The sequence below is a fragment of the Stegastes partitus genome, unplaced genomic scaffold (assembly GCF_000690725.1).
Source record: "Stegastes partitus isolate 25-593 unplaced genomic scaffold, Stegastes_partitus-1.0.2 Scaffold1443, whole genome shotgun sequence".
Classification (NCBI taxonomy): Eukaryota; Metazoa; Chordata; class Actinopteri; family Pomacentridae; genus Stegastes; species Stegastes partitus.
In genome coordinates, this window is record NW_007579174.1 from 192,645 (window position 1) to 214,570 (window position 21,926).

The following is a 21,926-nucleotide window of genomic DNA, read 5'->3' on the forward strand; positions in this document are numbered from 1 at the left end:
TCATTCAACATATTGGCGGGGTAATCTGAGTGTAAGTGCCTCTGGGAGGCCGAGGCAGCGATCATGTGGTGTGCGAACTACTTCCCTCTTCTTAGAAAATGACTCATCAAGAATGAGATTAGTCACAGATCTATACAGTGATGTGTTTATCTTTTAAGGCTCTGTTGTGTGGGTGGACGACAGGGTGTGAGACTGGAAAACTAACTTGCATCTAATAGAGGTTTGAATGCACAGCCTTATGACCAGCGCTTTTTTTATCCCAGAACATTGTTTCTTGAAGTCTATTTTTAGTCAAATATTTCCACATTATTATTTGGCCTTGTTGTTGTCTTAACAGCCTTTCTGTGTAATTTTGAATGTGATGTCCCTGACTGCCTGGGAGAGGACATGTAGGACTGAGCACTTAGTGATTCGCAGTTTCTCAGCTGCCAGATGACGCCAACTGCCCCCACTTTCCACCCCTGTCCACCCACGCCTCTAAACACTCCCAGGTCCTGAGACATAGTGGGAAGACAAAGATCCATTAAAAAGACGCACACATATGGTGTAACCAAAGCTAAACGTCTGAGCTCTTCTGAATACAGTTGAGATCTGTTGTAGTGTAATTTTTGAATCGGTTAACATTTATGTTTTTGACTAGATTCATAGCCATAGTAAGAAGATGTCAACTTTTAATATCTTAGTCCTAATTTACTGCACATGATTTAAGATTTTTTTTTTGGAGATGAAATTGATATCATTATGAAATACAGTATTTTCTGTCATCCAATTTTAGTCATTGCCATTTCTCATCCTAGTACCCAGGAGTACAAACAGATTTCTGTACTACCAGTTCACTGAAATTTTTAATTACAGGATAAATCAGTAAATTGAGAGGAAGTTTTGGGATTTGGTGGCACCATAGTAGAATCCTAATATCACAACTGAAACTGTGTTAAACTAAACAGTGAATTAAATCATATACCACATCATAGACCAAACAAAGACACAACTGAAATCAAAAGTAATAGGAGGATTTGTCAAAAGTGGAAATGATCCGTTACAGTGAACGGCTGCCACTAAGAAGATTTATTTTTCTATGGATTAATCCATCGGCTATTGTACAGATTAATCCAATAATGTAATCGATTCAATTTCCTAAAATAATCTTTAGATAGCAAACAGCACATCAAAGTGGAATAAGTCCAGATGGTCTCAAATACTTATTCAATGAAAATTCTAAGATAGCCAGCACAAAACTTCATGGCTTAATGAGTGTATTAAGCAGCTACAAGGACAAATTATATTGAAAAGCTCTGACCACTAATAAATAGGCCACACGTACGGCAGTGCATCTTCTGGAAAAGTGCCTCTGCGTTTTCTCCTCAGGTGTCCATGCATTGCACTGCTGCAGTGCCATTGAGTACTTTGCACAGCGTACAGACCACCTTATTGTCCAATGATTTTTTTAAGTACACCTGTACTTTTACAGGTTTGGGTCTTGGAAACTTTCACACTGAACAGAGATGCCTGGAGCGAAATATGACTGTTGTCATTACGCATAAAGTGGGAATATGGAACAAAAATATTTGTTACAATAAAGTAAATAATGTTCGGAAAAAAATGTTAAAAGCATGCGTCTGTTTGAAATAATGCTGCCGACAGATTCAGTTATGCTGACTCGTCGCCCTCAGTCTTATCGCAGTCCTTGGAGTATTACAAATGTTAGCTATTGTTTTTATGTTTGCATTCAGTCTAGAACAGTTTTTCACACTAAGTTTATACAATTGTTAATTCCTTGAAAAAACAATTATGAAAGAGGGGTGAGACGTCCACCAAACGTATTATTAGGACGCCGTAGGCTTACAATACATATCACATGACCATTCACCTACACTGGGCATGTGCTTGCTGGCCTTGATGGCAGTAGAAAACATAGATGGGGAGTTGTTGAGTAATGGCTTTGCTAATGTGCATGAAGACAGTAGTAACATGATTACATAGAATAGAATAGAATATACTTAACCCAGACCAGACAAAGGAAACCAACACACCACAACACAAAAAAAAAAAAAAAAAAGAAAAGAAAAGAAAAAAAAAAAAGTAAAATAAAACCCAGCCTCCGAACACAACACACCAAAGCCAACACAACAGAAGAACAGAAGAGAGGAGAAGAGAACAAAGCAAGATAAAAGTAAACTGAGATGATGATCAGAGACTGAGGGTGGGATGTTTGCAGCTGGGACACTGAACTATGGATGAGTTCACAGGCTGCAGCAGCATCAGCTGAGAGGGGGATGTAAACTGCAATTGCCAGGACGTGCGAAAACTCCCTCGGCAGGTTAAACGGCCGCAAACCAGCCACCAGCTGTTCAACATCCTTTGTACATCCTACATGTAGAATTTATCTGAATAACTACATGTATTATTTTACATTTTTGCATAGACTAGTGCAATAATGTGGTGATCAAGGCCGATGTCTTTGTTTTGTCCCGGGAAAGGGTCACATGATAGAAGACTGACGAATCATGAAAGGACAGCTAGTGCCTGATAAGACCTAATCAGAAAGCAAATGCAGGACTGAGACAGTCATCGTTCCCAAAACTGCAGTCCTGGAGTTGTCAAACTAAAACATGGTCTGCAAAGTTTGCAAAAAGCCCTAGTTTTAGGGATAATGAAACACTGGAGTAGTGTAGACGCTAAGTGTAAATGATGCAAATGTTTTGCATTTAAAACAAAAATAGATGAATGTGGATATAGTCTTGGAGTGTTGTAAAGCATAGATGTTTACATCAGGCCACTGCAACTCTCCTTTCAAGGTGTTTACCCAGCTAGCATCTAAGACAAGAGTAGCATCCTCCTTTGATACCTTATTATTCATAAACAATCTGTGCCCACTATTGGAAAAAAAATACTGGGAACATATTGAGCTTAAAGTATGTGAAAAGAAATCATCTTTTCACTGAACATCCGACAGTCAAGATGCCATAATGTTTCCAGTGTTCATTTGGAACATCTTTTCCAGAAAAAGACAATAATTATAAAATCTTGTACCCAGCTATTCAATCATTGCACAGGTGGATTTAACACCCTTGTTATCATGTGATGTAAATAGTTTAAGATGGTGCTATTAAGGCCCTGCGATGGACTGGCGACCTCTCCAGGGTGTCCCACTGCCTTCGCCCTAAGTCGACCCTAGTGAGGTTAAGCGGTGTATAGATAATGGATGGATGGATGGTGCTATTGAGTTTTAAGAAATTTACTGTATATCTCATCTACAGTATCTTACCATTACATTTTTAGCAGAAGGGACTGCACAAAAATCACAAAATTTGTCATGTTGTCTGTCCACGTCAGAAGGCTGAAGGGTATATAGCTGCTTCAAACAGTCACACTCAAAGGTGGGTTGAAAAACCTGCATGACGAGACATAGCACTCAGCTGTACAAGAAATATAGAGCTGATAGAGCTGTAGAAAGAATGGAATAAAGAGAGCAAGGGGGACGTTCAGAGTTGCAATGACAGTGATCAGTGGATCAGTAGAGGGATATTTGTCAGAGTCTTTGTAATATTTTAATTGACAATCCATCAGAAATTTGATATTTTTATTGCAATGCCCTGAACTGTGATTTTTATACAATCCACATTTTTTTCTATGAGCTATTGTTGATGTATCTATTGTCATGACCCTGTGTGAAATTATGTGTATTGCTGAGAGGCAGTACTTTGAACTTGAGTAGAATGTAAACAGGAAACCTCAAATGTTAGCATTAAACACAGCTGAGAGCATGTTTGGATGTTGAAGACATGCTGTTGAATATCTTGTTCACCAGGGTATCTTGTAGCTTTCTGGCTTTGTATTTTGCCAACTTAGGTGCTACTGAAAATACATTACATTTGTCTGGTTGGTGTTTTAAATGCTTAACATACGATGCCTTCAACTAGCTTCATGAAGGCACTATAAGTATTATGCCTTTTCTTTATTATTCAGACTAATGTGGGAGTAATTCAACTAGTTTCTCTGCATTTGTGCACATATTTTGTACCCCATAAATGGAGCAGGGCTGTGGTCTGTCAGGACAAATGGACTCACATGAGTTTAAGTTATATTCATACTTGACAAACTATAAATGCAGCAGCAATGGCTGTGTATGTAGTGTTCAGTTCCATTTCAAAGTACTTTAATACAAATACATATTTGAAAAATATATGCAATGCTTCTCTTTGTACCAAATGACTAAAAAAAGCTCTGGTAGAGACTGTCTTTGTGTACCTCGTTGGGACAAGCCTCTTTTAAAATGTTGTTATATTAGTATTATATCGGTATTCATCTGGACTGCGAGAGCAAGCATTCACTGTCAGAGTTAAAGAATTACCGTTAATGTTATTCGCTTGCCTGAGCAGTCCATATTAACTAGCAGCTATGTACATGCTAACCCTGACAACCGAGCTGTATTCCAATGTTCTTGACATGCTTGCTGATAATTTTTGAAAAGTTGTGTCTCCAAGATGTGTGACGTGTTAAGAATAGGTCAGGTTTGGCCAAATTTGTGCAGAGGTGTTCATGATACCAATCAATTTTGAAATCTGGATTGATTCTCATTGGGAATTTGGCCAGCTGTCGTCTCTGCCAGGAGAAGACCACAACAATCCCTCCTTCTGCATATGATTATGTTTTAATTCAGTATGCATGGACAGGAGAGACTATTCACTGTTGACAGTGTGTTTGTGAGAGAGGGAATGCAGAGGAAGGAGGAACTGAGAGAATCAGTGGGCTGCATGCAGCTCTGCACTAAAATAGGATTGAAATTCATTTTAAACAGTAAAAAAGATAGAAAATCAATATGTCGAGATTGTGATGTGCTGCAACAAATACATCAATGTATAGAAAAGACTGCACTGGTAAATGATTTCAATAAAATGTTGTTAATGATTGTGGAAGTGTTTACAGTCATTCTAACAGCAGTATGGGGTTTTTCTCTCTCCAGAGAGTCCAGTGAAGAGTGCAATGGGATCAGCGGTGCTCTGTCAGTGGAGTCTGTGCCGGGGCCAAGACTGAACTGGTGTCCTGCCAACACCACTACCCCTGCCCCTGCTCCTGCTCCAGCTCCAGCTCCCGCTCCGGGGCCTGAGCCCACGCCCTACCCTGTCAGAATGGGTGACGGCCTGGACACTGCGCAGATGTCGGGCAGCAGCAGCAGCAGCCAGGGGCAGGCCCAACAATCGGGCAATCCCGCACCCCCAGAATGCATCGATCCCAACAGGCAAAAGCGCCAGACCAATCAGCTTCAGTATCTGCTAAAGGTGGTGGTCAAATCCCTGTGGAAGCACCAGTTTGCTTGGCCTTTTCATGCACCGGTGGATGCAGTCAAACTTAACTTGCCTGTAAGTACTCGTACTTTGTTTCGCTGTGTACAATGCCATATGACTCAATAGTTTTATCGACACCTTAGCCAACTCATACAAACCACCACCAGCTTCTCAGCATTCACACATTTTTATTTTCACTTGTATGTAGGATTTATTAATGTATGCAAGCCACCCAGGTCACTCCTTTGTTTTTCCATATACAACTGAAGTAAGTAACTTCCTGTGCAAAATCATCTCAGTGTCAGAGACATGAAAATTGTATAGGATTGGGTACTATTTGTATATTAATAATTCCAAATTTGTTTATCAATTCTGGTTCTTATCAAACTTGATTCAGATTCCTTGAGGGACGGGCAGTTAAGGTTGCTACAACGGTTAAATCCTAATGTTTCATGAAGGCACGACTAATATAAATCTAATACTATGATATACTGGAATATAGTATAACTGTCAAGGGAGTACATTTTTCTGTATTGAATACTTTGTCTTTCAATACCATGGTACGTTTAGCTGATAACACATGGATACTATTATTTAAATTAAGTCTTTCACAGTTTCAGTTTCTAGTGGGTTTGTTTTAGGAAGTAAGTCTGGTGTGAGAGAAGTACCAACAGGTTGTTGCAGTCAGAATTAGTTGCTATACTCAGTCGTAAAATAATGTAAGCTTAATAGTCACTGACAGTGCGTGTATTGTGTTTGCTGTCACAAAAGAGAAATAGAGACCCTGTTCATGTAATACTATTACTGCCATCATGCATTTATCACAGCAAAGGTATGTGAAACGCAAGCTATCACAGATAAATGTTACAAGCAGAAGCTGTCAGCAGGAACACAGAGCTAGATAAAGTAATCGCATGTGTAGCGACGGGTTTACTTCAGCTACATTACTGTAATAATCATAGAGTCCAGTCCTGTTTTTGTAAAGCATTCTGTTGTCTCATATGCTAAATTAAGTTAAAGATTGGTACAAGTCAAGACAAGAATCTGTTCCCGATGCCCTACCTGAAAATTGTGTCACCTCTCAATAATTGCATCTTTTTTTAAGAAAGATAATCAATGGAGTATTTCCTTTGTGCTGCATAACCATTAAAAACAAATACTATCATGAAAATACAGGCGCCAAAGAAACTAAATGCAACATAAGTAGATGTATCTGTGCGTGACAGTGTGCTTCTTGCACAATATAACTCAATAAAACAGACGAGCAAGTTCTTCTAACTTGGCACAGTGAGAGCTCAGACTGTGTGTAACATCAGCCTCTGTGGATGGTGTCCAACACGAAAAACATTTGCTTTCATATCTGCACAGAACTGCATGATTAAGGTTTGCTAAACATCATACAAAGAGGCCTGAGGAATATTGGGAGCCCATTCCTTAGTCAGATGAGAACCAGACAAATTTGTTCAGCTCAGGTTAGTTTTAAACTTTTGACGTTCGTAAATGCTTGAGGGTTCGCTTGACATATATTTTGTCTTCTCCACGTGGGCCAATGGTGGACAAATGTGCAGCAACATTGCTACAAGGGCAGTTGTGTGCATGCGCATAATACAAAGCTACAATCCCCCCCTGCACACGTATAGAACAAAGTCCTCCAAGCAGACTCTAGCAGACCACAAAAGTAATATAAAAGCACTAACTGCCTATCTGTGGTGTCAAGTAGAGAGTATAATTAATGCTCAGATGGGCTCCAGCACGTTCGACGTGAATTGGCAAGGACGAAAACAATCGATGCATAGTCCTGACAGTGAAACACAAGGTGAGAGTGTGATGATACGGGCCTGCATGAGTGCAAAAGGTGTTCAGGAGATGGCATGTATAGATGATACCATGGTTGGCTGTGGATATGCCAAAAGACTGGCTGACAAGATGATTCCCAGCTTCCCAAAGTTTGGCAGAAGAACAATATTCCAGCTAGTTCGTGATCCAAAGCACACTGCCAGAATTACACAAGCGTTTCTACAGAAGAAAAAAGGGAAAACTGTGACCTGGCCCAGTATGTCGTCTGACTTCAATCCAGCAGAACACCTTTGAGGTATTTAAAGACAAAAAGTAGAGCAATACAACCCCTCCAGCGAGGAACAGCTGGGAAAAATAGTCCCTGAAAAATGGCAGAACAGTTCTTCAGAAATTTCTTCAACACTTTAATCCTTCATCCTGAGGACTGCCATCAGAAATAAAGATGTACATTGAAGGTATTGAAAAAATAAGGTTTGAATCTTGATAATAAAATATGTACTGACTTTTGTTGCATTGAGTTTGTACTGCGGGGCAAGGAATTTAAACAGAAGGAATTCAAACTGACAGAAGACAAAATGACATAAGAAACAACCTAGAAACAATAAGGTGACAAAAAAGGGAAAAAATAGGCAATAAAGTAACATTAAACAAATAGCACACACATCGCACGCACAGCGGACGTAAAGCCTAAGCAACTCATAAACAACTGTACATGCACTTGTTTGCAATAATTTTCTTTATTCTACTTAACACTCATCATTTTTCTCCATCATACAAATATTTGAAAAACTGAAACAAGAAAAAGAATTCACAGTGATGACCTCAGAACAGTACATGATAAACAGATCTGTTAAACAGTTCTTCCTGGAGTGTGACACTTTTCAAAAAAAAGAATACAGAAATTGAGGCATGACAAAACCTTACTTTAACCTTCTGAGCTCCAAACAGTCTCTAGGTTTTGTTTTTTTCTGCATGTGTCACATTTTTACTCAGTGTGGGCTCATTTCTACTGCAACATAAATTCCTGCACCTCCACTAGAAACAACACGACCATGGCTAGAAGTAGAGAGGAGCTAAAAATGTCCCATGAGCAGCATGACACAGCGACAACAGCACAAATCGTAAAAAAAAATAGTAAATTAATAATTATAAAAACAAAGGATAAACAACAGATGAGTTCTTTCAATTATTTCACAAAAATGAAAATGTGTTTTTTTTTTGCCTCCAGGTGTTGCCAAGAGTGGAAAAAAATGTTGACTCTACATATGACTGACATTTCACTACTTACATTTCTAGTTTGTTTCCACATGTCTTTGGTGTAGTTTTTAGAAAGAACAGAGTTGGATTTCTAACTAGCCTTGGTACTTTTAAGATTCATTTAGATAAAAATGTCTGCAGGTGGCAGGCATTAGAGAATGATGAGTGAAAATATGTGAAATTGTTTTTTTAATGCAGTTAACTAAAAAATACATTTATGATATACTTTCTAAAATTATCAAACTGAACTCAGTCCTGTAAGTTTTTGAATTTTATTTTATTTGTAAAGCAAACTTCTAATCATTTTACAGCAGCAGCATCATCAAACCAGTAGAGAATGTTTCCACTCAGTGGATTTCTTGTTGACATACTTCTGTTTGATCATTTCAGGACTACTACACAATAATCAAGAACCCTATGGACATGGGAACAATCAAGAAAAGGCTTGAGAACAGTTACTACAGGAATGCCCAAGAATGTATCCAAGACTTCAACACGATGTTTACCAACTGCTACATATACAACAAGGTAACTCAGTTGTTCACAGGAGCCATTGGTGCCAAATATTTTAATGTACCTGTACTTTCGCTAAAAGTGTTTATCTCCCTCTGCAGCCTGGGGATGACATAGTCTTAATGGCTGAGGCTCTAGAGAAGGCTTTCCTCCAAAAGGTTACAGAAATGCCTCAGGAAGAGACCGAGATTGTTGTCATGACAGGAAAGGGACGTGGCCGAGGCCGACGAGAAGGAGGTATGTGGTTTACCTACTTATCTTTTTCTGTTAACACATTGTCTTAGAAATGGCTTCTGTGAAACACAATATTTATCCAAGTGTCTTGTTTCCTTATCAAGGTCTAAACTTGAAACCAGGGGCCATAATTGATTCTTCGTCCACGACTCCTCAAACGCGTGGTCTGTCGAATCTCTCAGCAGCACCACAGACTCGAGGACCAGTGCAGGGCCCACCTTCGCTACCTCCTCAGCCTTTGATGCAGGCCCTGCCATCCCATGTGCCCCCAACATTACCCAGCCATGCACCACAGCTGGGAGCTCCCTACTCCTTAGGCCAACCGGACTGTGCTCCTCAAGTTCCTATCATGACATCTGTTCCTCCTCCTGCTCAGACCTCTCTTCCCCCAGCATCCATCCAGAGCACTACCCCCATGCTGCAGACCTCTATAACCATGACCAAAGTGAGTGTAACGGACACAGAGAAATATGTTTAGACAGGTGGGCACATTGTTGACCAAGCTCAGAAGTGTCAGACAGGTATAGTGGATACGTTTTGGCATCTCACTCTAATTGCCTAATTTCTTATGATTTTCTCCCCATTTCTCTGCTGTCTTTATATTTACTGCTACATAGCAAAGAAAGAGCCAAAAAAGGAAAGCAGACACTACAACGCCCACAGCAAATGACCAGCTGAGTGAGTCTTCGCCAGCAGAATCCAAGTCTGGGAAGACACTACCCAGACGAGAAAGTACCCGGCCTACGAAACTGATGAAGAAGGAAGCTCCAGACTCTCAGCATCACATAGGCATGGGAATGGGACTGAGTGGACCAAGTGGAGGTCATAGCCCTAAACCACAGGATCAGCTGGGATATTGCGCTGGTCTGGTTAGGGACATGCTGTCCAAGAAACATGCTGCTTATGCCTGGCCATTCTACAAACCTGTTGACGTAGATGCACTGGGACTACACGATTATCACGATATCATCAAACATCCAATGGACCTCAGCACCATTAAGGTGTGTTGAAAATGGCATAGTTTACAAACTGTAGCTAAGACACTGAGGATGGTGCTTTTGTGGCAAGTAATTAATATCCTTGATGTGTTCAATAGGCCAAGCTGGAGAACAGGCAATATCGGGAACCCCAGGAGTTTGCTGCTGACGTACGATTAATGTTTTCCAACTGCTACAAATATAATCCACCAGATCACGAAGTCGTAGCTATGGCACGGAAACTCCAGGTACATACATGGCATCAGTGTCACTTTGGTGAAGAAACATGGGGCGGGAAATGTATCTATGTAGAGTTTTGCTACTGCTCACTTAATTTAAGAGAAGGTTTTGCAGTTGTCACTGTTGTTTCAATTTTGGATAAATATAGCATCAGAGAATAGCATCATCAAGACACAACATCTTTCATTACAAACAAACACTTTTGCTCTGATGTTGCCCCAGTGTTTAGATTTTAATTTCCTTTTTTATAACTACTTAATCAGAGGCAACCATGTTTTCACATTCCCCAGTCTAGCACATCCTTCTGTTTATTTATTTCTTTTCATTTTATAGGATGTCTTTGAGATGCGCTTTGCCAAGATGCCAGATGAACCTGAAAGCAAGCCCCTGGTTTCTGCCCCAGCTCCTACACTTCACCATCCTGCCCCTGTTAAGCCTCAACCCCCTCTGGCCCGTGTCGCCTCATCTTCTGATAGCTCCAGCGATTCATCCTCAGAGTCTGAGTCTTCCACAGATGACTCTGAAGAGGAGCGAGCTCAGAGGTTGGCAGAACTCCAGGAACAGGTCAGTGATCAGGGAGAATTCAAAGTTCTAGCAAAGTTGTTATTAAACTCTTGGAAACTTTTGTTGTGAACTCATCTAATCTCTTTATACAGTTGAAGGCTGTCCATGAGCAGCTGGCTGCCCTGTCCCAACCACAAGCCAGCAAACCAAAGAGAAAAGAGAAGGAAAAGAAAGAGAAGAAAAAAGATAAGCATAAGAAGAAAGGAGGCATGCCTGGCCTTGTAGATGAGATCCAGGATGCTACACCTGTTTCGCAGCTGTCCAAGAAGTCCAAGACCAGTAACAATAACAACAAAGAGATTGTTCCCAAGAAGAAAACCAGGTGGGTATTAAACTTTCTCCAGACACTTTGGCAAAAACATTGACAATAAGGTTGGCCGTGCACAATTTATTATTACCCTTACTGAATTTTGTATCCCTTTTTGTTGTATCCCTTTTTGTTGTGCTTTAATGTATAACATTTAGACCGAGTTCTGAGAGGCTCGGCCATCTGAGGACAAGTTTTAACGTGTGGTTTTTGTTAAGAGTGACTGTTAAAAATGTATGGTTGCATTTCAAGAAGGTCACTGACTCGTGGACATGGTGTTAAAATACAGTTGAAACCAGAAGTTTACATACACTGTATAAAAAGACATATAACCTTTTTTTGTCACTGTCTGACATTAAATGCGACTAAACTTTTCCTGTTTTAGGTCAGTTAGGATTACCAAAATCATTTCTATTTGCTAAATGCCAGAATAATGACAGAGAGAATTTTTTATTACTATCTTTAAAGTCAGAAGTTTCCATACATTTCCTTAGTATTTTTTAGCATTGCCTTTAAACTGCATGACTTGGGTCAAATGTTTTAGGTTTCCTTCCTCAAGCTTCTCATCATAGTTTGACAGAATTCTGGCCCATTAATCCTGACATAACTGGTGTAACTGAGTCAGGTTTGTTGGCCGTCTTGCTTGCACACACCTGTTCAGCTTTGCACACAAATTTTCTACAGGATTGAGATCAAGGCTTTGTGATGGCCACTCCAAAACGTTGACTTTGTTGTCCTGAAGCCTTTTTGTAACTACTTTGGTGGTATGTTTAGGGTCAAGGCCCATTTTTTGATACGCACTATCAACCAAAACACTTCATCTCTGGGACACAGAACCCGTCTCCTTCCTGAGCGGTATGATGGCTGGACATTCCCATGGTGTTTATACTTGAGTATAATTGTTTGAACAGATGAACGTGGAACCTTCAGGCATCTGGAAATTGTACCCAAGGATGAACCAGACTTGTGAAGGTCCACAATTCTCCTCCTGATATCTTGGCTGATTTCTTTAGATTTTCCCATGCTGTCACAAAAGGAAGCAGTGTGTTTGAGGTGTGCCTTAAAATACTTCCACAGGTGTGCCTCCAATTAACTCAAATTTCAATGTTTCAAAAGCTTCCAAATCCATTACATCATCATCTGGGCTTTCCCAAATAGTTTAAAGGCATAGTAACCTTAGTGTCTCTAAAAAAAATTCTGTGTCATTCTTCTGGCATTTAGCAAATAGAAATACTTGTGGTAATCCTAACTGACCTAAGACAGGAAAAGTTTAGTCACATTTAAGGTCAGACAGTGAGAAAAAAAGGTTGTATGTGTCTTTTTGTACAGTGTATGTAAACTTCTGGTTTCAACTGTATGTTTAGGAATTTACTTCAGTTCTGTGTCCTAAAATGCAGCATGCTCCATGATGGAAGTAAATCTTTAATATGTTTTCTTCACCTGTCATTGTTTACATTTGTTTTTTAATTGTACATCATTTTGAGTGCCATTTTCAGAAGGTTACTGGATAAATAAATAGTTAGTGTTACGTATTGGTAAATTGCCCTTTTGTGTTTTACCTCTGTAGTAAAAAAGAGGGGATGAAAGGCAACCATCCCTCCAACCTGCAGCCGGTTCCCAGCCTGGAAGACGACCTGGGAGCCACTGGGTCATCAGTTACAGGGGAAAAGTGCAAACCTATGACATATGAGGAGAAGAGGCAGCTAAGCTTAGACATCAACAAGCTTCCTGGAGACAAGCTTGGCCGCGTAGTGCATATTATCCAGTCCAGGGAGCCGTCACTCAAAAACTCAAACCCTGATGAGATTGAGATTGACTTTGAGACGCTAAAGCCTTCCACTCTTCGTGAGCTTGAGAGATATGTGTCTTCCTGCCTACGCAAGAAGAAAAAGGTTCCAGGTAAGCCGCTGTGTGAAATCAACAAGGGAAGATGTGTGTGATTGTCTAGTTAATGAAATGTGACATGTTTGAATCTGTGATGTAATGCTTTGGTACTGTATTCTGGAAATGCATTAACATTTTAAGTTAAACAATTCGTAAACAGTTATTGTTTTTGTAGTTGAAAAGACTGTGGAGTCCATGGCTACCTCCAAAAAGGCTGGATCATCTTCAGAAAGCAGTGGCTCCAGCTCAGACAGTGAAGTTGATGGGACAGGTGAGTTGCTGCAAATAGACCATATAGATTCCCAAAATCAAAAACACCAAACTAAGTACCTAATCTTTATATCCATTTTTTCAGGAATCATAAAACAACAGAAAAAGAAAAGCCAGTCTACAAAGGAAGGGAAGAAGACGCATCCTCATGTTCAGACCGGCCCGGCTCAGATTGGGCCTCAGTCCCAACCTGTAGTCCTTCAGTCCAACAGTCAGATGAAGCAGCATCAGCAGCAGCATCAGCCATCTCCTGCAGGTTTCATGGCTCCCCCTGTTGCTGCTCTAGAGTCTTCCCAGTTACTGGAGACTAGTTTTGAGTCCCTGCCCCCTTTCGGCCAGCACCTCATGCATTTGTCCCACCACACGGGCAACTCCTCCTCACCTGCACCTCCACACCTCAACGCTAATTCTGCTGGGCCAGTGTCCCCTGAGACACACCCCTTCCTCAACCAGCATCCCGTCCTCCCATCTCCAGGTATGCCTGCATGCAGGTGCTTCACTGGCAGGTCCCTGACGGGTCCAATACTAATGGCTACATAGATTTTTATTGCTTCTGCAGGTGTGGCTGCAATCTCCTTCTACACTAATGCCTTCTGCAGACCTAGCAGTTTTCAAAATAGCCATACACTATGTCTGCGTAAATGTGGTGGTACGCCTTGGTTTTGTTTTTTTAACCTACAGTTTTATTCATCTTACCACATGCTTTGCATCTGATTTCTAGAATAAGATAAACATTGATTCTATACATCATGAGACGTTTAAATGGACTGCTGTGTTGAGCATGCATGTGTTTTATTGTATTTTAGCTAAAAAATTTTGCCAGTCACAAAAAAATATGTAAACAAACACTAAAGTTCCATGTATTACTTGTAATACACTACTGATCTCTACCTATTACCACTTAAGACTGTATGCATCAATAGGCAGCATTTTCCACAAATTGCTGTTTTGCTACCTCCCATAAAATAATTCCATTTTGCAAGATGCTGTCAAAGATCAAACAATATCACCAAAAATATAGATTTACTGGAGGATTCTTTTATTATTTTTTTTTACAATTTAATAATGATTTGTTTCTTCTCCCTTTCTTGAAACTGTGCAATCTTAGCCTTGCACAGCTCCATGCCTCAGCAGCCTTCTCGACCCAGTCACAAGGCAGCACCACTTCATCCCAAACCCCCTCAGCAGCAACCAGCACCACCTCAGCAGCAGCCAACTCTGCAGCAGCAACAGCAGCAGCTCCAGCCCCAGTCAGCAGCACCGCCACAGCACCAGCTTCCCCCTCAGATCCTCCACCCTCCTCAGCCCCTGCACCAGCGGCCCATGTCCCCTCCAACGCTCACACCCCAAGGCTTGCTGTCTTCCCAGCCTCCCCAGATGCTGCTGGAAGATGATGAAGAGCCAGGATCTACAACACCTATGAACCAAGTACAGTTATACCTACAGCAGTTCCAGCAAGCCCGTCAGCCTCAGCAGTCCATGCAGTCGCTCCAGGCTCAGGCTCGTCAGCAGCAGCAGCAGCAGCAGCAACAGCAGCAGCAGCAGCAGCAACAACAGCCAGGACAGACTTCTCTCCTGCAGTCTGTTCAGGGACAATCTCAACTCTCCTCTCAGACCACACTGCCTCCTCCCCAGCTCCCCGTTCAGTCGCAGGCTCAGTCCGCTTCATCACATCAGGCGCTGCCCCAACAGATGCCCCTACATCAGGCTCGCCACATGCAACACACTCCACAGCAACAACAGCCGCCACAGCAGCAGCAATTGAACTACCAGCAAGGTCCTGGACTCACTGGTCAGTCCCAAGGATCACAACACAAAGTATCCATGCCCACCAACAAAGCACAGCAGATCATCCAGCAGCAGCAGGAGCAGCCCTCCCCTCGCCCAACCAAGGCTGACCCGTACAACACAGGTAAATCTCGGAAAAGGCCAAATAAAAAAATGTGTTGTTAAATTGTTTGTAGAAGCAAAAACTGCTGCTGTGCATATGGTTATGGATTGTTATGTCTCCCCCTCAAGCTAAATAATCGTGTTAGCAGAAATGTAATTTTTCTCCCCTCTGTTGACAGGTCACATAAGGGACAACCCATCCCCTCTCATGATGCATTCCCCACAACTTCCCCAGTATCCACCTGTATCTCACCAGTCTCCACCTCACAACATGCAGCCCAAAAAGGTGAGAATTCACAGGCTGGGCGTAGTATTTGGAGGTAGGGCTGAGTGCAAGGCCAACGTAGTATCTAACTTTGACTCGATGTGATTGCCATACAGCAGAGGGCCCCTGGTAGCCAAGGCGGGTTAAAAGAGGAGAAACTTCCTCCGTCACCAGTGATGAGAGGAGAGCCATTTAATCCTGCCATGAGACCAGACCATCACAAACATCCTGATACCAAGCCTTGTCCACCAGGCCACATCCAACAGAGTGAGAACTCCTCAACTTCTTGTTTTTAATTTGACTTAATATGCATATAGAGGAGAAGCTGCACAACACGTTGACTTTGTTTACATGCGTGTACCTGTGTTGAACAGATGTGAAATCCATGGACACCTCACGACCTGTCATCCGCTCCTCTGAGCCCACTGGGCCGCCTTCCTCTCTGCCGGACAAGGATAAGTTCAAGCAGGAGGCTAAGGCACCCATTGCCCCCAAAAAGGTCCAGGTGGGTGCAAGAGTCAGTTTTTAAAACTATCTCGTACACCTTCACCTCTTGAAGCCTTTTGATTTGATCGAGATCGATAATTAATGCATCCCTCCATGCTGTGTCTATGCGTGTTCCCCCTTAGGACGTGAAACTAAAGAATATGGGTTCGTGGGCCAGCCTGGCACAAAAGTCCACATCTACGCCATTATCAGCAGTGAAGTCCTCGAGTGACAGTTTTGAGCAGTTCCGTCGTGCTGCCCGGGAGAAAGAGGAGAGGGAGAAGGCCCTGAAGGCTCAAGCCGAGCAGGCCGAAAAAGACAGGCTACGCAGAGAGCAGGACAAACTACGGTAAGGCTGTCGAGAGGAAGACTGAAAAACAAATACACTACAGTCAGCAATGTTCACGAAACCCTGGTTTATAAAGTGATCTCATACGCCCTCTTGTGGCCATGGTATAGGAGCCCACACCACCTAGAAAGTGTAATGAAGAACTGCAGCAGTGGAGGGGCTGGATTCAGATGTGTTGCAATTTGACAAGAATATGATAAAATACTATGAAGTCTCTGTCAGTCTTCCAGCACTGACAGCACAGAGTATAGAATAGAATAGAACTGTCTTGATCCCTTTGGTGGAAACCTCAGGGGAATTGCTGTATATGTCTGAGAAGTAAAAAACAAAAGGTAAAAGTATTGTTTTCTATTTAATATGTCACATAATGTGCCTTTGATTTTGAAGATAATGTAATTATAGGACCTTCAGTAATAAGGAACATTCATAAAACAGGTCATTTCTAAAGTCCATTAAACAGGAGTGAGAACTACATCTTGAATCTGTTCTCTAACGTGCCCAGAGTTTAAAAACCAGACAGCAAAGCAGCCAGTTCTATTTCCTCTGTACAGATCCAGCATGTTGTAATCTTTGTAATTATCTTGTTTTTCTTTGAGTTTGATGTAGTGAATTTATCCTGTGAGAAATCCAGGAGGCCACCAGATGTAGGTGTGAGGACATCTCCGATGCAGCTGTGAGCCCCTGAGGCAATGTGAAAAGTGTTTGATTTCACCTGGTGTGAATTATTGGTCTGAATGCTTTCCAGAGGTCGGGATGAAGAGGACGTCATGGAGCCGAGCAGAAGGGTGCACGAGGAGCCACGCAGGCGTCTCGAGCAGCAGCACATCCAAGCGCCTCCACAGCAACAGCAGCAACAGCAGCAGCAGGCGCAGCCGGAGCCCCAGTCGGCTGCCATTCAGCAACCTCCTCAACCGCCCACACCGCCTCAGCCCACCACACAAAACCCACTAGACCAACAGAGGGAGTTAGCACGCCGCCGAGAGCAGGAGAGGAGGAGGCGAGAAGCGGTGAGATGATTGTCTTAGGTTGACTTAGGACCCGTAGGTCTGTGGAGTTGAATATAATGCTACCTACCATGTAATACCAAAGATAAGGAAATGTCAGAGATGTGCACCTCAGGATAAGAAATCAACTTTGAAACAAACTGTTGCTATAAGAAATTCTATATTATATTTACATTCAGCTGCCTGAATTATCCATGAGTTTATGTTGCAATCTTTGGAGTATTGAATGTAAAAGATCGTTGTTCTTTTCTCTCTCCAGATGGCTGCGACTATTGACATGAATTTCCAAAGTGACTTAATGGCTATCTTTGAGGAGAACCTGTTTTGAGGAAAGGAGCAACTGAAACGTAACTGCAAAAAAAAAAGAAAAAAAGAAAAAATCGGATGACATTAACTTCCTCTAAAGTAAGACCGTGCCCCACAGAGGGACATGGACTGTATGTAAACATGACGGGCCTTGTTGAGACTGAGTACAAACGCTGGACGGGCAGTCACAGCTCGCTTTGCCCTTGTGGACTGAACACACAGCAGCGTGGGGACAGTCTCATTGTTTTGGATGTCACTTCTGGGGAATCTGCCTGCTTGATATCTCATAACAAGAGAGAGAGAGAGAGAGAGAGAGGACCCCATGCACAGTTGCCTTTTGTCACACTTGATTCTTAGAGTGTGCTCGGGCACAGTGGTATTTAAGTAAGTAAAGGCATCCCAGTGACTCTGAAAAAGCTCTGATAATGTACTGACAGACTGTGCAGAAGCATTTTGAAACTGCCACATGTCTAAGATGGTGAAGAAGACTGGTCTTTTATGTTCTGTTTTGTTTGTTGTAAGTGAACATGATCATGTAATGGTTGGGAGGGGGGGTTCCATACTGTAAATCATGTATATTTCTCAGCAGAGAAGGTACAGTTTGCCTTACACCTCTTTCCTAAACAGACCATTATGTTCTGTGGCCTGCACACATAGACAAACCAATAACATTTACAAACAGGACTAGAAGCAGTGCAGACCTTTTTTTCATCATGTAGTATCTACTGTAAAGAAGTATTTTCTTATTCTACAATAACTGTTTATTTTGGATCTTTCTTTTTTTTCTTCTTTGAATCTTCACACCAACACACTCCGCCAGCTACATCTATGCCAAACAACCCAATATCTTTTATCCTAAGTTATTTGTCCTTAAAACATAATAGGTAGCTTGTGAAAAAAAAACAAAAAAAACAACTCTGAATATATGCATTATCATAGTTCCAGCAAGTATTTATCAAAGACAGAATCAGTTTTCATCTTGCCTTGTAATTTTCATTTAAAGCTACAACGGGAAGTCGTTGGAAGAACAGTGGGACGGTCCGGTTGTTTCTGAGCTTCAGTTGGATTTCACTACAAGTGTCACACCATTTTTTTTGTATTCCACTTCTAGACATAACGTTTGCAAAGTTCATATTATCGGTGTGCTCACAACAGTCACACTACTGGATCAGTTCAGCCCCTTGCTGCTCCTTCTGAGCACGCTCTGATCAAATGTCAACCGGCGGAGCGCTGGAGGCAGGAAGGGGACAATCAGGGGAAAAAGACAAACACTTTAACACCTTTCTGTAGCTGTTACTTGAATCAGGTTAGTAAAAAAAAAATAGTTGATGGGACCTGAAGGAGCTCCCAGTTAGTTTTTTGCATCAAATTGTCTTCTAATCCACTGAGGGCACACTGTCGGCATACAAAATAAAAAGACAAATGAGTACAAAAGTCGAGAAACGGAAAATGCTGAAAAAACAGTTTTGATTTCTATCTTTGTTCTTGTTTGATAAATAGTGGATGTGAGTTCTAATTCTGTTCTCTGAGACATTGTTGGACCGGGGATGGGCTGAAATCTGAACACGTCTCGTCCTCTCTACTTGTCTCTTATGGTGTTTTTTCTCCAGTGCCTGTATTGTATTGCAATTCTCGTTGGCTTATATTACACTTTGAGGGGGTTTCGAAAGTCAGGAATGGGAGGTGTAATATTTGAAAGGGGAGGGAGATTTTTGAAAGAGTTTGTGTAAGAAAAAAACTACAAAAAAAAACAACAAAAAAAGGAATTACAAAAAAAGGAAAAGACAGCGTTTTATATTTTACCCGTTGTCAATATTCGGGTTTTAAATTTAGTTTTAGCTGGACTTCTATGAGTGTACACACTTGACAACTACGTTCTCATTATGTTCAATCAGCAGATTTTAGGTAGATATGTTTCAGCGTTGCCACACTAGCGTTTGAGTCTGGTCTGTGAGTGTGACTGTGTACATTTGGACGGCTGTGTGACTGTGTTTGTTTTTTTTTGTTGTTTTTTTTTTTTTAGTGTGTGGTGCAGGGAGGCATGTTCCCCGATGTAGATAAGCATTCTATTAATGAGGAGAATAAAAAGACGAGCAGTACTTCAGGAGAACTTGTTTCTGTGCTTAAGTCACCTTTTTAATTTCTATGAAGTCCACCATATATGAATATATAATTTTAATATTAGACTGGTTTTGAAAGGGTAAAAAAAAAAAAAAAAAAAAAAAAAAACTTCATTCCTTTTTAGCCTTTTTTTTTTTCCTTCACACAATAACTATTGGACATAATGTGCCATGAGTTCTACAGAGAATGTGCTGACCCGCAGCTCAGCCCAGAGTTTGCTTTATTCAGGTATTTTATTTTGTGTTACATTTGTTCTGTTTTGGGGGTTTTTGTTCAAATATTTTCCTCGATTATCGTTTGGTATGTGAGTGGTCTATCGAGGTCTCTGATTAAGTCTGTTATGATCATTGAATAAACTCATCTCTTTTATAGAAAATAAAAAAAACAAATGAAATTCTGTCTTTTGCGGTCTTTGTTTGCGTGACATGCCGTTTGGAATTGGTATTTGCAGACGACTACAGATTGTTAACGGGGAGATTTGACACCCAAGCAACAGGCCATGACTTGTCGTGGTCCTTTTTTTAATAGCTTTGTCTGTTTTTCAGCTTTTCTGTCTAATTAGAGTAATTGTAGTACATGCTAATGTGTTTAGAACAACACTGTTACAGTTGCCTTCAGATGAGTTTAGACTCTCAGAAAGTAACACGGTAAAGAATTTTTAAAAATGTGTTTATTTTCTCTGCACAACTTTATTGATTTATGTATTTAGAAACATATTGGATCCTGGAAAGTCTTCTCACTTTCCAATGTTTTGTCAAAAAAAAAAATTTAAAAAGTGCTTCAGGTAAATTTGTCGAGCTAAAAACACACAAAACGAGCGAAAAAAATGATGGAACTCACACTTGAGCTCATTGATTTTGATGTCAAGTTGACACATAGACTACAGCTTCCTGTTTGATAGTCTGAATTATACCAGTAGCTAGACTAACAACTGTCATCCTTTATGATCCATAGTCACTACATTTTAACAATTAGACAAAAAGAAAAGACACATGTACAGACAGAATGTACACATCCGGCCTTCGCGTTAGGTTGTCTTATTTTGAAGGGCTTATCCGGAAGCGTGGATGTGTGTCTGATCTGATACTGATCACTTATAAACTTGCATCAAAAACCATAAAATTAAACCAAATAATTCAGTCCTAAATTCTACATGTGGAATACACGTTCAGGTCATGTCTTTATAACTGTTAATAATTTGTTGAACATAATGTGGACATTGTAGTTTCAGTGTAATGACAAAATGAGGTTAATACAGTTTTTAATGCCAATTTTATGAACGTCTTACAATTCATCTCGGTGAATGGCAACGTTTTACAAAGTGGAGCTGAACTAGTTCTACTTTATTTTGCTCAACATGACCTTCTTTGTCTTTAACGAGCAGATTACAATCATGTTTTGCTGCTCATATGATGAATTTGAGGCCATGTGATGCTCATTGTGGGCAAATGTTCCAATTTTGCCTTTTTTTGATAGCTTGTTTAGAATAATAATTGTTATTCTTTCGTATTTAGTTATGACCATTGTTGTACAAAATGTAAACAATTAACCAAAACGAAAAAAGGCGCGCATCGACAAAAACACTGAAACACATAAACCGGCTCTTTAGGTTTCTTATTTTGAAGGCATTAACCGGATGCGCTGCTATGGTGTTGTGTCTGACTTGACGCCGGTAACCGCAGTTTTTTTTTTTTTTACTCTTCCATTAAAGAAAAGACAAATTTCACAATAGTCACTCAAATAACTTGAAACTGAAAAAAAGCAATAATAAATAAAAATTTGCTAAATTAAAATTTAGAGAAATAAGACATTGCTTTTGAATTGTGGTTGAAAAGAATAATTTAAAATAACAAACAAAACTGTCCCGGACAAATTAGAACACTTTGCTGATGAGCAGCGGGTCAAAATACCTGTCAACAGGTGCAGAAATCTGACTGAGAGTTACAGAAAACACCTGATGTGATTGGCTCAAATATTAGTTAACGGATCCCATCATGCTTGTTTGCGCGTTTGGATTTTATTTTATTTTTTTAAATATATGTATATATATTTCTGTTAAACCGCAATTCAAAAGCAATGTCATGATTTTCATTTAATTTTTACTTATTATTACTTTTGTCAATTTCAAATTATTTCAGCATGCTTGGGCCCTCAAAATCGCGTTTCAAAAGTCG

At 40.7% G+C, this 21,926-nt stretch overlaps 1 protein-coding gene across 1 annotated transcript in view; it reads left to right on the forward strand.

Annotated features, from left to right (window-relative positions):
• The window catches only part of brd4 (bromodomain containing 4), a 29,000-nt gene extending 8,854 nt beyond the window's left edge, over positions 1 to 20,146 (forward strand). Inside the window, exons 2-19 of the mRNA XM_008299658.1 lie at positions 4,967 to 5,363; positions 8,733 to 8,870; positions 8,957 to 9,092; positions 9,194 to 9,534; positions 9,707 to 10,090; positions 10,186 to 10,314; positions 10,640 to 10,870; positions 10,963 to 11,192; positions 12,745 to 13,076; positions 13,237 to 13,332; positions 13,417 to 13,806; positions 14,440 to 15,243; positions 15,401 to 15,507; positions 15,603 to 15,753; positions 15,861 to 15,991; positions 16,116 to 16,321; positions 17,067 to 17,328; positions 17,585 to 20,146. Coding sequence (XP_008297880.1) covers positions 4,967 to 5,363; positions 8,733 to 8,870; positions 8,957 to 9,092; positions 9,194 to 9,534; positions 9,707 to 10,090; positions 10,186 to 10,314; positions 10,640 to 10,870; positions 10,963 to 11,192; positions 12,745 to 13,076; positions 13,237 to 13,332; positions 13,417 to 13,806; positions 14,440 to 15,243; positions 15,401 to 15,507; positions 15,603 to 15,753; positions 15,861 to 15,991; positions 16,116 to 16,321; positions 17,067 to 17,328; positions 17,585 to 17,653 — 4,534 coding nt within the window. The 3' untranslated portion in view covers positions 17,654 to 20,146. The remainder of the gene's footprint in view (positions 1 to 4,966; positions 5,364 to 8,732; positions 8,871 to 8,956; positions 9,093 to 9,193; positions 9,535 to 9,706; positions 10,091 to 10,185; positions 10,315 to 10,639; positions 10,871 to 10,962; positions 11,193 to 12,744; positions 13,077 to 13,236; positions 13,333 to 13,416; positions 13,807 to 14,439; positions 15,244 to 15,400; positions 15,508 to 15,602; positions 15,754 to 15,860; positions 15,992 to 16,115; positions 16,322 to 17,066; positions 17,329 to 17,584) is intronic.
• The last annotated feature ends 1,780 nt before the right edge of the window (positions 20,147 to 21,926 follow it).